General features: G+C 40.9%; 1 protein-coding gene across 2 annotated transcripts in view; it reads right to left on the minus strand.

The window, feature by feature from the left end:
• LOC126274083 (protocadherin-like wing polarity protein stan) overlaps nt 1-15,058 on the minus strand; it is a 358,480-nt gene that overhangs the window by 316,597 nt on the left and 26,825 nt on the right. For both annotated transcript variants that reach the window (XM_049977080.1, XM_049977081.1), the window contains exon 5: nt 4,876-5,018. In XM_049977080.1, the coding sequence (XP_049833037.1) occupies nt 4,876-5,018 (143 nt within the window). The remainder of the gene's footprint in view (nt 1-4,875; nt 5,019-15,058) is intronic.

The following is a 15,058-nucleotide window of genomic DNA, read 5'->3' on the forward strand; positions in this document are numbered from 1 at the left end:
TTAATGAATTTAACTTGGTTTCACTTCTTTTTAAAGAATACAACTTTTATATAAAAGAACAGTATAACCCTACTTTTACATTCCTGAAATTAACATTTTCCCACCATTTATGACATTTTTTATCAGTCCCATCAAACTTCCTATGCCCACAATGTTAATTTGCACCTGATTTTGTGTCAGCATATTTATAACTTTCTTGTAATTTACACATTACAAAAAAATGATGCTGGCAATATGTTGGTCGTCCAGTAGTGTTTACAAATATTATGTGGTTAAGTTTCTTAATACCAGGGCACTCCAGTCAGTGGATCTGAACTGGTAAATTTGTAAAAGTTGAAACAATTCATGCCATATCTCCTGCTGCTGCCAAGCTCTACTTGGCATTGTGGCTGATGGGAGTAACTACGTGTGTTCAAATAAAGATATCATGACCAATCACAACAATTTCCAAACTGTATGGCCACTTGGAGCACTAGTTGACACTGTCATTCACTTTGCGTTGCTCAAATGTTTTTAGTTAAACACAGCGCTGGTTACGAATTTTATTCAAACTGAGCAAAATGTGTTTCGAGAATTCATTCTTGTTGTCAAGTGCAACATTTACGTACCATCAAACAGGGTGATTTCGTATGGTTTTGTCATTATTTTGATTGTAGCTTTCATATATATTGTTGGATTAAATTGATTGTTATGGAAGTGGTAGGGTATATGTGTAACGAATAAAATATTCATTACACATATTTATCTGAGGCAGTTAAATAAAGTGTCCGAAGTCACCCCATGGATTGGGGTGATTTCGGACACATGTGCTTTTTAAATCTCTGTCCGAAGTTACAGTATATACAGGGCGAATTCGGACAGTTACTGCCTTTTTTTAAAAATTCTACATGCTTTTTATTTCATGTTGGTGACATTTTACACATTTTAAGGTATCCCTTTGTTACAATAAGTGATATGGAATTATATAATGAATTTTATATATTACAGATAAGTTTTTATTTTTGAAGAATTTAAATAAAAATATTTTACAGTTCTTAACTGAAATATTAGAAACATACAGAAACAAACAAAATATTTTAACTAAAAGATCAAAATAATTTTTCTCATTCATCATTCTAAATTAAGTTTCAAACACTTTAAATAAACATTGTATTCGAGTCTAAAGCACATCTTCTCGAAAAATGAACATTCCTCTCTTCTCAACTGGTGTGGGAGGTATTCTCAAAATTTGCATTTTTTGTGTTGTGTCTTCATCAGGCACATTAGGAAACACAAATATGTTTTAACTGTTCTCGTGTGTGCGCAAGAATTTCACACTTACTTCCATACCACCAACATATGTGGCCACTCGAACATACTGCCTTGTTTGCTCCATGTTTCCACATTTATATTTGTACTCTGCAACAAGAAAAGCATTTTCCTTCAGCAGTAAAACTTCATTGGATGATGTGTTGGTTTCGCTTTCACTACTGGTAGAAGCAGTCACTTCTTTCAGCAATGTTTTCGTTTCCTTGAAAATCTCGACCAGTGATTGATTTTCCAGGTTGAATGTCTAGTTTGCAGCGGCGGGAGCTACCAAGCTTATTTGGAGGATAACAAATTTCTTTGAGTATTTCTTCAAAACTGGAAGACCATGCGTCTGCGTTGCTTTGCTGGCTCTCCTCATTACCAGGCAATTTTTGTAAGACATGATCTGGATCAAAAGGGATTAGGCCCATGGCACGAAATCCACCCTTTACGTTTTCCTTGGCATTTGCTGAAATCTTAGTCAGTGTCTGCTTCAGAAGAGATGGGAATGCATCCTTGGAAATGATACCATGAGTGTGTTTTTTCCAATCAGTTAATACAGTTCACCACGCTGCTTTCATTGGCCTGAAGAAGCTTACATCAAGCGGTTGGAGGAGGTTGGTTGGTTTTGTTTGGGGAAGGAGACATGACAGCGAGGTCATCGGTCTTATCAGATTAGGGAAGGACAGGGAAGGAAGTCGGCCGTGCCCTTTGAAAGGAACCATCCCGGCATTTGCCTGGAGCGATTTAGGGAAATCATGGAAAACCTAAATCAGGATGGCTGGACGCAGGATTGAACCGTCGTCCTCCCGAATGCGAGTCCAGTGTCTAACCACTGCGCCACCTTGCTCGGTGGTTGGAGGAGGTGCGTGCTATTGGGGGAAAGGAGAATGAATGAAATATTGTTCTGCTCACACTCTTCAATAACACAGAAAGACACGTGACTGGATAAGTTGTCTCCAATCATGACTGTTGGCCTGTTTTGCCTCTTCAAATAGGGCCAAGCGATTGTAAAGAATCAGTCTTCAAATACTGGCAGGTCAAACCATCCAATTTTGTTCCTATTGAAACGGGTTCCTTGTGGTCCACCTTCTTGCCACATGTCCCACAAATGCTCTGATTTGTAAAGGATGTACAGAGGAAGCAGTTTACCATGAGCACTAGCTGCCATCATTATTGAGACATTAGATTTTGATTAGTCCATCACTTTTTCAGCATGCTTACTCCCTCGTTTATTAAATATCTGCTGCTTGCCTGGATCATTTGACATGTTGGTTTCATCACAGTTGATCACGTTAATAGGTGGGAGATTTTCCAGCTTTGCCTTGATATTGGAGAAAAACATCTTAACAGTCTCTTTGTTCACTTCTGCAAGAGCTCATTAAATATTTTTGCTTAAGCGAATGGAAAGATCTCCTGACTGGCGTTTGAGGAATAAACGCACCCATTCTTCTCCTGTCAAATTATTACGAAATATCTTCCCTTTTCGGCCAGATTTATCAAGGTAGCCTTTAACTAAATATCTAATATCCAATTTAGTGAAGGGAAATCCCCGATGTGCAGCCCTCAAGATACCTTGTTTCAACAGTTCTTCTTCTTCTTCATTTAGCACTGGCTGTCCTCTCATATTATTATTACTATTATTATTATTATTATTATTATTTAATGTGCTTCCTGCACTTTATTTTAAAGGACTGATTTTGGTATACCATACAAATCACACGCTTTTTTGTACAATAATTTACCTCTCTGAATATCACGAACAGCTTTATCTAAAAGTTCCAGGTCATAAATACACCATACTGTAGCACCTCTCCTGCACTTATACATTCTTGGCATTGTCCGAAATCACCCCACACAGTACACAGTTTTACAAAAACTGGCGTTATTTTATAACCTTGCAAGAGAAACTAGACAAACTTGTACAGAAATTGTCTCAATGCTGTTAACTTCTGAGTGCATCAACAATTACGGTTACAATAACTTCCCACTCGGTGCAACGATAGAAAGTTTCCACTTTACAATAATGCATGGATTTTTAACACTGAGACTGTCAATTATTCACTTAGGGAAACAATTTACACAAAATAAAAGTTGTGGAAAGAGCAAATAAGCCATACTGTCCGAGTGTCCGAAATCACCTCATTTGACGGTATGTATTTTTTGTGATGTTACACAAACAATGTGAGTGATAGTTTGTGTGTGTGCATCTGGTTTTCTACGTAACTGATGAGCCACAGTACCTGGTAACCTCAAAAAGATGACTACAATGCAAGAGGCACATAACAATGCATATTCAAACATGAGATAAAATATTTATTTACATATCTGCACTTGACGAGAAAAAATTCTCGAAACATGTCATGCTAAGCATGGAAAAATACATAACTAGTGCAGTATTTCATTATTTAAATAATGAATGACAGCTGCAAGCTTTCAAAAACATCTGTTATGACATATGAAATTGAGCTCCGAAATGATCAGGGTAGTAAGTATTATATTCAAATGGTTTATGTTTTTATGTTATACTTTCTGACATGTTTCACATACACAATAATCATCTCATTTTTGGATCTATGGAATGAAAACAAATCTAATCTAATCTAATCTAAAAACAAAACCATACAATACCAGCATCCTACTAGTACTAACTCACAGTATAGAAACATTAGCTGTCACAAAGGTGAGGACTCATAAATTACAGTGTCCGCAGAGAGTAATGGAGATGCACTATTGGAAAACAGCTTCAGGAATATAATCAGAAATGAAGTCATCAGAAAAACAACACTGCTATCAGATATCCTAGAAAGACATGTATGCTTGAAATGGCAATGTGCACACAGCAAGGCAAGACCCTAACATATAGACCAACTAAATGGATCATTCAACACAAAAGAAATATTGGAAGCCCCCGGAAGAGATGGCTTAATTATACGATGACAGTTGATAAGAAATAAAGTCAAAGATTCACTATATAAGACCACAAGTTATTGATAACACCCACTACAAAAATCAAAATCAACTATAGATACATAATCATTCTACATATCACATCAAAAGGCAGCAAATACAAACACTATAGTGAGAAAGTATCCAGTGGCTGTAGAACTATATGTACTGATGTTTCCTTTTCTGCTTCCTGTGACAAATTTTCTGCAGAAAAGTCACAAGTTGCTCCTGGTTACTAAGAGATCAGGAGGCTGATCCTAAGTTAACTGTTACATGAATAAAATGCCTCTAATATTACTTATGGCAACAATTCCTGTTACAGGTATCTCCCAAGAATGATCAGCTACCATCAATTAAAGACCCACTGTAAGTTCTTCTTACGAAATATAAATGGCCTCATAAAGAAATGTACTTTAGTAGGAAACCAGAATCAAGAGAAAAATAAACCTTTAAGAAGAAACAAATAACAAAACTACAGAAAGATCTATAATAGTGTATAAAAGTTGCATAACTGATTTACAGAATACAGCAGTAAAAAATTTCAAACAAAAGCTGCTACTATAGCTGCTGCAGCTAATACTACTATTACCACCACCACCACCACCACCACCACCATCACCACCACATTTGGAAACTTACTCTCACTATACTAAATCCAACTGGAACACTTTCAGACACAGATTCTTGGAATAAGTATGTAAAAAATCTTGGAGCATTATCATTCACATCTTTCACATTAACTAATAGTTGTGTAGTATTGGAACGACTCGGACTTCCACCATCTGAAAAATATATTAAAATATTCCTAAATTAATTCAATTACTATTGTAATTATGAAAATTCCAGGAAGGAAAAAAATAAAACAGCGACCACACAATGGCAGATGAGTCACAGTTGATACAGAAATATACAACAAATCAGAAAATAACATAGCTTTAAAGATAGACTCTTGCCATTTTTCCAGTTTAGGCTCTCGCTCTCTCTCTCTCTCTCTCTCTCTCTCTCTCTCTCTCTCTCTCTCTCTCTCTCTCTTCCTCGCCCCCCCCCCCCTTTTTGATGTTTCTGACAGAAATGGAGAGATAGATAGATAGATAGATAGATAGATAGATAGGGAAAGAGGGAAAGAGGGAAAGAGGGGGGGGGAGAGAGAGAGAGAGAGAAAGAGAGAGAGAGAAATCAAGCTTGTCTTGTTTTTCATATGTGATATTACAAATAAATTTTAAAAGAAAAGGAAATCTTTTTCTGCAAAATAACATATAAGTTATGTTCAAAAAATTCTGGAACATTCATAATTTTGTGGCAATAGTGAGTTGGAGTAAAAAGAATGAAACTCAAGAAAACCTTTACACAAACACACCAAATGATGCAGGAAGGCTACAGTGATGAGTGCTTAAGCCATACTCAAGTGTTATGAATTGTTCACACGTTTTAAAAATGGCCAGACAAAGTTAAAGTAGACTCTCGTTGAGGATGCCCTTCAACATCTGCCGACTACATTCATGTCACGAATGACAACAAAATTGTGCATGTCAATCAAAGACCGACTGTCCGAGATATTGCAAATGAATGTAACATTTCAGCTGCATCATGTCATGAAAGCCTGACACAGCATCTTGGAATGCATCTTGTTGCTGCCAAGTTCATGCCATGGCTTATGAGTCATGACCAGAAAGACATTAGCCTCACAGTCTGTAAAGAGCTTTTGGGATCATGCAAATGAGGACGAGATATTCCTTCAGAGAATCATAACTGAAGATGAGACGTGAGTCTACAGTTATGATGTTGAGACCAAGGTTCAATCTGCACAATGTGTCAGGAAAGGTTCTCTAAGAAAAAGAAAGCTCGTCAGGTCAGGTCAACAGTCAAAGCCATGCAGATTTTTTTTTTATTTTTATTAAGGATTAGTTCAACGTGAATTCAAGTCACAGGGACAAACTGTTAATCGATGTTTCTATTGGGACTTATGATGCCTGTGAAAAAATGTGAGAAGGAAATGGCCTAAAATGAGGCGAGACAATTCATGGCTCTTGCACCACGATAACGCACCCACACATTCTTCCCTATTGCACAAATAAGAAATCACTGTGCTGCCACATCCTCCGTACTCTCCAGACCTGGCCCCTGCAGACTTGCTTTTACTTCCAAAGTTGAAAACACTCTTAAAAGAACAAAGATTTGAAATGATAGACTAGATAAAAGAAAATCCACAGGTGGTAATTTGCACAATCTAGCAACAGGAATAGCAAGACTTGTTTCCAGAAGTGAAAACACCAGTGGGAGTGGTGTATCAATTGTGGAGGAGAGTATTTCAAAGGAGACCATGTACAATAAGAAGGGAAGTGTAGAAAAAGTTTGTGGACAAAGTTCCAGAATTTTTTGAACACATTTCATAATTAAGAGTTTCACTCAAATATCACCAGTGCAAGACAATTATTTACAATGCAAAAAAAATATTAGAAGAAATGAAAAAGTTAACTACTTGTCAGTTTTGAAAATGGCACAAGACCAAAAAGCACACAAAATGATAAACAGATTTAACTTTTTAAAATCAGGATCTATTTTACCTGGAAGATAAAACAAGGAGGATTAGATGTTTTTAAAGTGCTATTAATAAAGAGGCCATTCCAGGTGAAGGTGTAAATGAATTCAAAAATGCTTAACATCTTAAAAGGCATCTTCCTCTAAGACAAAACATAATAACATATTTGAACAAGTTAGCAAAGTTAGAAAATTTGTGAAGAGTTCAGATTTCATCTTCAGATGAGTATTCAAAGTAGATGCCCGACTTCAGAAACCAGTATGCTACCAAAACTATACAAGTTCATATTTCCACTGTCATTAAAGTTTGAATTTCTAACTTGTTTGCCACTTTAGTATTCCACCAGTGGACATCACAATGGATAAACTGGCATGGGTAGAACAGCGGGTTAGTTCAGGAAACCTGCCATGGTTGGCGCACGTGTCTCATCTTATATGCAGCCTCCCTGACGTCAATGTTTATTTGTTACTCTCAGCAAGTAGAGTAGGGAATGCTCCTGCAGAGTTAAACCAACACGGACTTAGCCTAATACTCATGCTGAGAGGGGTTTTGTGCTATCTTTAGATGCCCATGTCAACTGCATGCTGAGTTATTGTTGTGATTTTATCTCCATGGGTATGGGTGTTCTGCTTCCTGAAGTTCATACGGCAAGTTAGTTCCATTCACAGAGTTCTGTTCCCGTGCTGTTGCTTAGCCACCATTGGCCTGTGAAGTACCGCACTGACCAAGTCAAGTAGTGGAGTTATCACACCTTCTGCAGATACTGAAGTGTTAACAAACGACATTATTACATGTGTGACACCCCTGTTTTCTTTTTCTTTCCCCATGTTCACTTTGGCCAACCATGAACATGGCAATTCTGCAACAACAACAGGAGCAGTTGCAGGCACTAATAACTCAGAATGCAGACTTGCTTTGCCACCTTTCCCTGCCTTGAGGGGAGGGGGGAGAAAGGGCAATTTTCTTCTCCACTCCTGCCTTCCCTGACCCCATTTGCCAGTTCCAATGAGTGATAATTGCATGTGCTGGTTCTTGCTCCTCAGTCAGATGCAGCATATCTTCGATCCAGTGGATGTTGTCCAGCAGCCTGGGTTTATATGAATTTGTCCAAAAACTGAATTCTCCTCTGAGCATGAGAAGCTTTTCTTCAATGAGTTATCAGTTGCCTGTGCTTATGCAATATTACGACCATCAAACTTATCTGGTAGCTGTACTGTTGTGGTTTAACCAGCACCATAAGTGCCCTGGCCAGTCATATGTAGCCTGGATTGGAGATTTGCAGGGCCTCTCGCACAAGTGTCATTTCAAATGCCCAAAACGTGCAACGGCGTATGATTGTAAGGTTAGCTCCAGACAACAAGGTTCAGATGAGGGTGTTGACCTTGTCCGACCCTTCTTTAGTTAATGCTGCCCAAATTGCAGAATTGTATGACCTTATGGTGGCAGTGAGGGACATCCTTCCTGATAGTTGCAGATGGCTCAATTGGGTGTGCACGGTAAACAGACCTTGGTACCCCATGGGATATTCCTGGTGGCCTCACATCCCGCCTAGTTGCCTCGTGTGGGCTGCCATTAAAAATGCCCATTTAGAGGTGTTACGGCACACCCTGTCTTATCTCAGCAGGTTCACACTGCTCATAGTGTCTTAATTCCCTCCAGCAGTGATCTTTGGGTCCTCGGCATCATTCCCCCTACTCGCTGGGCATGTCAGTGGTCCCGCCCCAACTGTCACTTGTGGCATGTGGGGGTCATGTGTGGAGTATGCTGATGGATAGGTCACCTGGCAAGCTGAAAGGCCACGAGTCCGTTATCAGGCACCATGGTGTTTTCACTGGATTTGGGGGCTGCCTCCAAGGCCCCATGCATGTCACCGCAGTGTATTCTGTTGCACTGATTGTGTATGGGCTACTGGTCGAATTTCTAATACACACAGGGGCATCAGACAGTCTCACTGATTTGGATACTTAAAGGATCTTGGAGTGCTCAGAGCTCCAGCCACTCCATCACGTTGTGTCTTACAACATACAGTGCAATTCTCCATCTCCACACATTACAAGAATGTGGAATTCCAACTTACACTGTTAGTGGTCTATTCACCATTGGCCCAAAATATCTTCAGACCCAACATCTTTCCTGTTTTCACCATTCAAATCATGAATTTAGTGTCCCAATCCTTCCTTTTCGTGATTTGGACTCTTTACTGTGGTCATATAGCCCACTGTTTGAGAATATCTTGGGCCAGGCAAACAATTTTGAGGTATGTCTCTCTCACGCCGGCAGTGATCCTGAAATTTTGTTGCCCCCACTCTATTTCTTTCATAATGCATGACAAGGTAAATGCCGAGTCGCTACTCCTTTTGTGGTAATTCAGAAGCCCAAAGGCGCCATCCACTTTAGGTGTGATTTTAAACAGATGGTCAATGTGCAATTTGCTGCAAATTCGTATCCTATTCCACGGAAGATGAAATTGTCAGAGGGTCAGTATTTTTCCTGCATCGAATTGTGCGATGCTTACCCGCAGTTGCCACTGCAGGCAGTTTCCTGGACTTTCGTGGTCGTGAACATACCTATGGGCTTTATCTGTTTCATCACCTTGTCTTTCGGAATTTCATCTGTACCGGTAATTTACCTACAATATTTGGAGCAGCTGATTCAGGATGTTTTCTATTGTATCAGTTGTTGTTGTTGTTGTTGTTGTTGTTGTCTTCAGTCCTGAGACTGGTTTGATGCAGCTCTCCATGCTACTCTATCCTGTGCAAGCTTCTTCATCTCCCAGTACCTACTGTAACCCACATCCTTCTGAATCTGCTTAGTGTATTCATCTCTTGGTCTCCCTCTATGATTTTTACCCTCCACGCTGCCCTCCAATACTAAATTGGTGATCCCTTGATGCCTCGGATCATGTCCTACCAACCGATCCCTTCTTCTGGTCAAGTTGTGCCACAAACTTCTCTTCTCCCCAATCCTATTCAACACTTCCTCATTAGTTATGTGATCTACCCATCTAATTTTCAGCATTCTTCTGTAGCACCACACTGAGAAAGCTTCTATTCTCTTCTTGTCCAAAATATTTATCATCCATGTTTCACTTCCATACATGGCTACACTCCATACAAATACTTTCAGAAAAGACTTCCTGACACTTAAATCAATACTCAATGTTAACAAATTTCTCTTCTTCAGAAATGCTTTCCTTGCCATTGCCAGTCTACATTTTATATCCTCTCTACTTCGACCATCATCAGTTATTTTGCTCCCCAAATAGCAAAACTCCTTTACTACTTTAAGTGTCTCATTTCCTAATCTAATTCCCTCAGCATCACCCGACTTAATTCGACTACATTCGATTATCCTCGTTTTGCTTTTGCTGATGTTCATCTTATATCCTCCTTTCAATACACTATCAATTCCCTTCAACTGCTCTTCCAAGTCCTTTGCTCTCTCTGACAGAATTAAGATGTAATCGGCTAACCCCAAAGTTTTTATTTCTTCTCCATGGATTTTAATACCTACCCCAAATTTTTCTTTTGTTTCCTTTACTGCTTGCTCAATATACAGATTGAATAACATCGGGGAGAGGCTACAACCCTGTCTCAATCCTTTCCCAACCACTGCTTCCCTTTCATGCCCCTCGACTCTTATGACTGCCATCTGGTTTCTGTACAAATTGTAAATAGCCTTTCGCTCCCTGTATTTTACCCCTGCCACCTTTAGAATTTGAAAGAGAGTATTCCAGTCAACATTGTCAAACGCTTTCTCTTAAGTCTACAAATGCTAGAAACGTAGGTTTGCCTTTCCTTAATCTTTCTTCTAAGATAAGTTGTAAGGTCAGTATTGCCTCACGTGTTCCAGTATTTCTACAGAATCCAAACTGATCTTCCCTGAGGTCAGCTTCTACTAGTTTTCCATTCGTCTGTAAAGAACTTGTGTTAGTATTTTGCAGCTGTGGCTTATTAAACTGATTGTTCGGTAATTTTCACATCTGTCAACACCTGCTTTCTTTGAGATTGGAATTATTATATTCTTCTTGAAGTCTGAGGGTATTTCGCCTGTCTCATACATCTTGCTCACCAGATGGTAGAGTTTTGTCAGGGCTGGCTCTCCCAAAGCTATCAGCAGTTCAAATGGAATGTTGTCTACTCCCGGGGCCTTGTTTCGAGTCTTTCAGTGCTCTGTCAAACTCTTCACGCAATATCATATTTCCCATTTCATCTTCATCTACATCCTCTTCCATTTCCATAATATTGTCCTCAAGTACATCGCCCTTATATAGACCCTCTATATACTCCTTCCACCTTTCTGCTTTCCCTTCTTTGTTTAGAACTGGGTTTCCATCTGAGCTCTTGATGTTCTTACAAGTGGTTCTCTTATCTCCAAAAGACTCTTTAATTTTTCTGTAGGCAGTATCTATCTTACCCCTTGTATCAGTTACTCTGATGATATTTGAGTGACGGGCATTTACAGAACCTTCAGTCAATTTTCCAACGCCTCCTGCAGAATGGCCTTTGCAAGCTGGAGAAGTGTAGTTTTTCTCCCCGTGAAGTGTAGTTGTTTTGGATTATGTGCTTAATACAGGTGGTATCCCTCCCATGAGCAACCACATCAAGACCATTGTCAGGTACTAGAGGCCAATGACTTTACACAGATCTAGTCTTTTTTAGCTAATATTTTATATTATGCTCAGTTCATTACCCCAGGCTGCACCATCTGCCAGCCTCTTGACTGGCTTTGTCAGAAGAACATTAAGTTTGTCTGGTCTGTGGATTGCCAATGGGCTTTTCAGTCTCTCAAGTAGCATTTGTGTTGTAATCCCTGTTTTGATTCTCTTACATCTGATAAACCTTTTCTCCCTGGTCAGTAACATATTCCAGTAAGGCATAGGTGTCGTCCTGCCCCACTGGAACCTGGACAGCAATCACTTGCACTTCAAAGATGCTTTCAGTATCAGAACTACACACAGGTGGAAAATGGTGCACTAGCTACTGTTTTCAGGGTCAAAGACTTCGGTAAAGTTCCTGTTCATAACTGACCACAAGCTGTTGGTTTCCTTATTTGGCCCTTGTGCCATGCTGCCAGATAGGACTGTCAACCAGTAGCAGCGGTGAGCTCTCTTTCTCAGAATAACTATTCTTATGACATTTGTCACCACTCCACTGCCCAGCATGCCATTGCTGATGCATTTTTGCCGCTACCATTGGGGTCCAACCAGCAAGAGGCTCTCATGTTTGCATTGGGATGACGCCTTGTAGCAGACTCTGCCAGATTTTCCATGGATAGCAGGTGAGCCACTGACTCATTTTTCCAGAAAATTGTTTCAGCAGTTCCGAAGAGTTGGCCAGAGTATGTCTCGTCAGTTGTGGATATTTTCTCCTCCATTCTCAACTCCATGTTGTTCAGGAGGTCCTTTAGATACTCTTGCATACCACAAAGGAGCAATGTTGTCGAGGGCTGAGCCCCAGCACTGCAACATCATATTGTCTACTTGCTGCATGCTTCACACTGGGGTATGACTCAGATGAAGGTGTGAGTGCAACATTAGATGTACAGCCCAGTGATTGATCATAGCATTGAAAATCTGGTGTGGGCTTTGGGGGCTTGTGCTCAGAACGGGGACATACTGCCACACCAGTTGTCTCCATGGTCCCAGAGTGCTCTTGGGACAGGGTACACATCAATTCACTACATTTTTGGGAAGCATGTGGTTGTTGATGCCCAGTGTGTTGTCAAATTCCCCATATGTAGCCAACCTATCATCCAAGTTGTCAACTGCAACTGTTCGTGCATTGTCAATCAGTTTTGCCATTGAGAGATCAGACAGCACCCCTGTGCACAGTAATGGTAAGCAGTGGGTGTTGTGGCAGTTTGAAGACTTTTGCAATGGTATTCAGCATACGGCTATAGCCCCATTTCATCTGACTGCTCACTCTGAGGTGGAACACTTTTTGGCTACACTCAAGACCCAAATGAAGAAGTCTATGTCTGCCTCTTCCTGTGACAATGCATTGTCAACTTTCTTGGCTAATCAGTGGAAGGCGCTGGTCAACAGGTGCTGTCCAGTGGAATGCTTGCCTGGGCACCAGCTGCGGGGTCTCCTGTATTTGTTGGACGGACACTGCTTTTCATGCCACGGATCACCATGGCACGCCACGTTTTCCTCCTGTGGCCGCTGTTTAGGTCTGGTCCTCTAGCCAGCAGATTGAGTTGCTGCTGGGTGTCAGGTGGGCCACAAAGGTCGGAACCTGTTTGTGGCATATGATTGTGGGAAGCTGCTGACTAATCATGCCAAGCATCTGCACCCAAGCCCAGTTGAAGTATCTCCTCTCCATCCTTCCAGTTGGCTGAGTGGGAGAGTTGACTGCAACGTTGTTGCCAGAGCAGGCACCAACCTGTGGCCGCATGCCCTAATGTTGCCACTGCCTCCGCACCCACCACCTGCCTCCAATCACCTACATCCTTGGACCCAGAGTTGCTCGTGTCTCCGCCTGCCATTGTTGAATCCAAGGATTTTGACTCCCCCCACCCCCCTCCACTCCCACTTCATCTCTCTCTTTGACAATAGAAGTGGCCTCCTGCCTACTGCCACTGGTGGACTCGTCATTCCTGCAACCTCCATGTTCTTCCAATCTTCTGCTGGACCTGGCGGTGTCTATGTTGCCTTCTTCAACAATCCATCCACTGCTGGGTGCCCCGGCACTCTCTCCAGTTCCACACAACAGGTCTTGACCCGAGCCTGGTCATTTCTGGCCGTACATGGCTCATTGGGGGGGGGGGGGGGGGGGGGGGGGGAGAAGGGTTTAGTATCTCCACCAGCAGACATTCTGATGGAGGCAGATGAACTGCCATCAGTAGAACAGTGGAGTGGAGTAGTTCAAGAATCTGCCTTGGAGGGCACGCACTTTGCATTATGTGGACAGATCTGCTAATGTCAGTATTTACTTCCAAGTGGCAGTAAGCGGAGCAAGGAAGCACTCCAGTGGAGTTAGTACACTGTGGACTCAGCCTAGCACTCATGCTGGAGAGTAGTTGTGTGATCATTCATTAGCCCTCCATGCCAACCACATGCTGAGTTACTGTTATGTGCATATTTCCATAGGTACGGGCACTCCACATCCCCAGTTCAATTTGCATGGCGAGTTAGTTCCATTCATGGCAAGCTGTTCCACGTTTGTTATTAAGTCACTGTAGACCTATGAAGTACCTCACCAACTGTGTTGAATAGTGGCGTTGTCGCGCTTTTTGCATATATTAAAGCCATCATATCTTCCAAATTCACATCAAACAAATAAAGCACTTTAATATAATCTTTGGACAGTAATGTGACCAGTGAATTGTCTGCTACATAATTCACATGTGCAATATAAACTTTTAGATTCTTGGGCTGCCTCTGAGCTAAAAACAAATACACAATCTTAGCAAATCTTAAGATTATGATTACTCATTGTACTCACCCATTATGTTGTGCACATAGATAATTTGTATTTTCACATGACATCTGATGGCCTCAAATTCACGAATCATGAGCTAGTGTGATTGCATCACACCCTGGAAAAATTGAGTCAGACACCAAAATGACAAAGTGCATTATACTTAAGTTTTTGTGTCAACTATGCCACGCAGAATCTCTCATGAACAATTGTGTCGCACAGACAATGCTTGCCATGACAAACATGGCATTACCAGCAAGAAATGTGCTTGTCGGTCCAACTGTGGTGAAACCGCTGCACTTCTGGTCAGACAATCTAGTACTGTGATTTGCCCCATTTGAGAGCTTAGCTTCACTGCCAAGCACTGAAAAACACACATCTATCAAGCAAGTGCTTGCATCACGCTTCTTGCAGTCAGAAGCTGAACAACTTGAAAAATTGCTCCTTCATGAAGAATTCGGCAACCACACAACATCTCAACTGCTTTATCACCTTCACATGCTGGCAGGCAATGAAATTAGCAATGATGTTCTGTAGAATATTTGGCTCTAGCACTTACCTGCGGATTCACACAAAATGTTCACAATTTGCACTGGTAACCTTAATATTCTCACTCAAATTGCTGACACATTAGTCAAGATGTATTCTTTGATGAGCACTGTAACTGCCTCTGCCAAAACAGAGACGTCTCTGGAAGCACTGCAAGCACAAGCAGCTGAACTGTCTATCAGTCTTACAAATATAGCACTCCACATAAGCGTTATGATGGTGATGCTCTTCCAGCAGAAACAAGTGTTCTTGCACCAGGGAAAAAAACCTGCTGGTATCACAAAAAATTTTGAGCTGAATCTCAGCAGTG

This window comes from Schistocerca gregaria, chromosome 1 (genome assembly GCF_023897955.1).
Source record: "Schistocerca gregaria isolate iqSchGreg1 chromosome 1, iqSchGreg1.2, whole genome shotgun sequence".
Taxonomy (NCBI): Eukaryota; Metazoa; Arthropoda; class Insecta; order Orthoptera; family Acrididae; genus Schistocerca; species Schistocerca gregaria.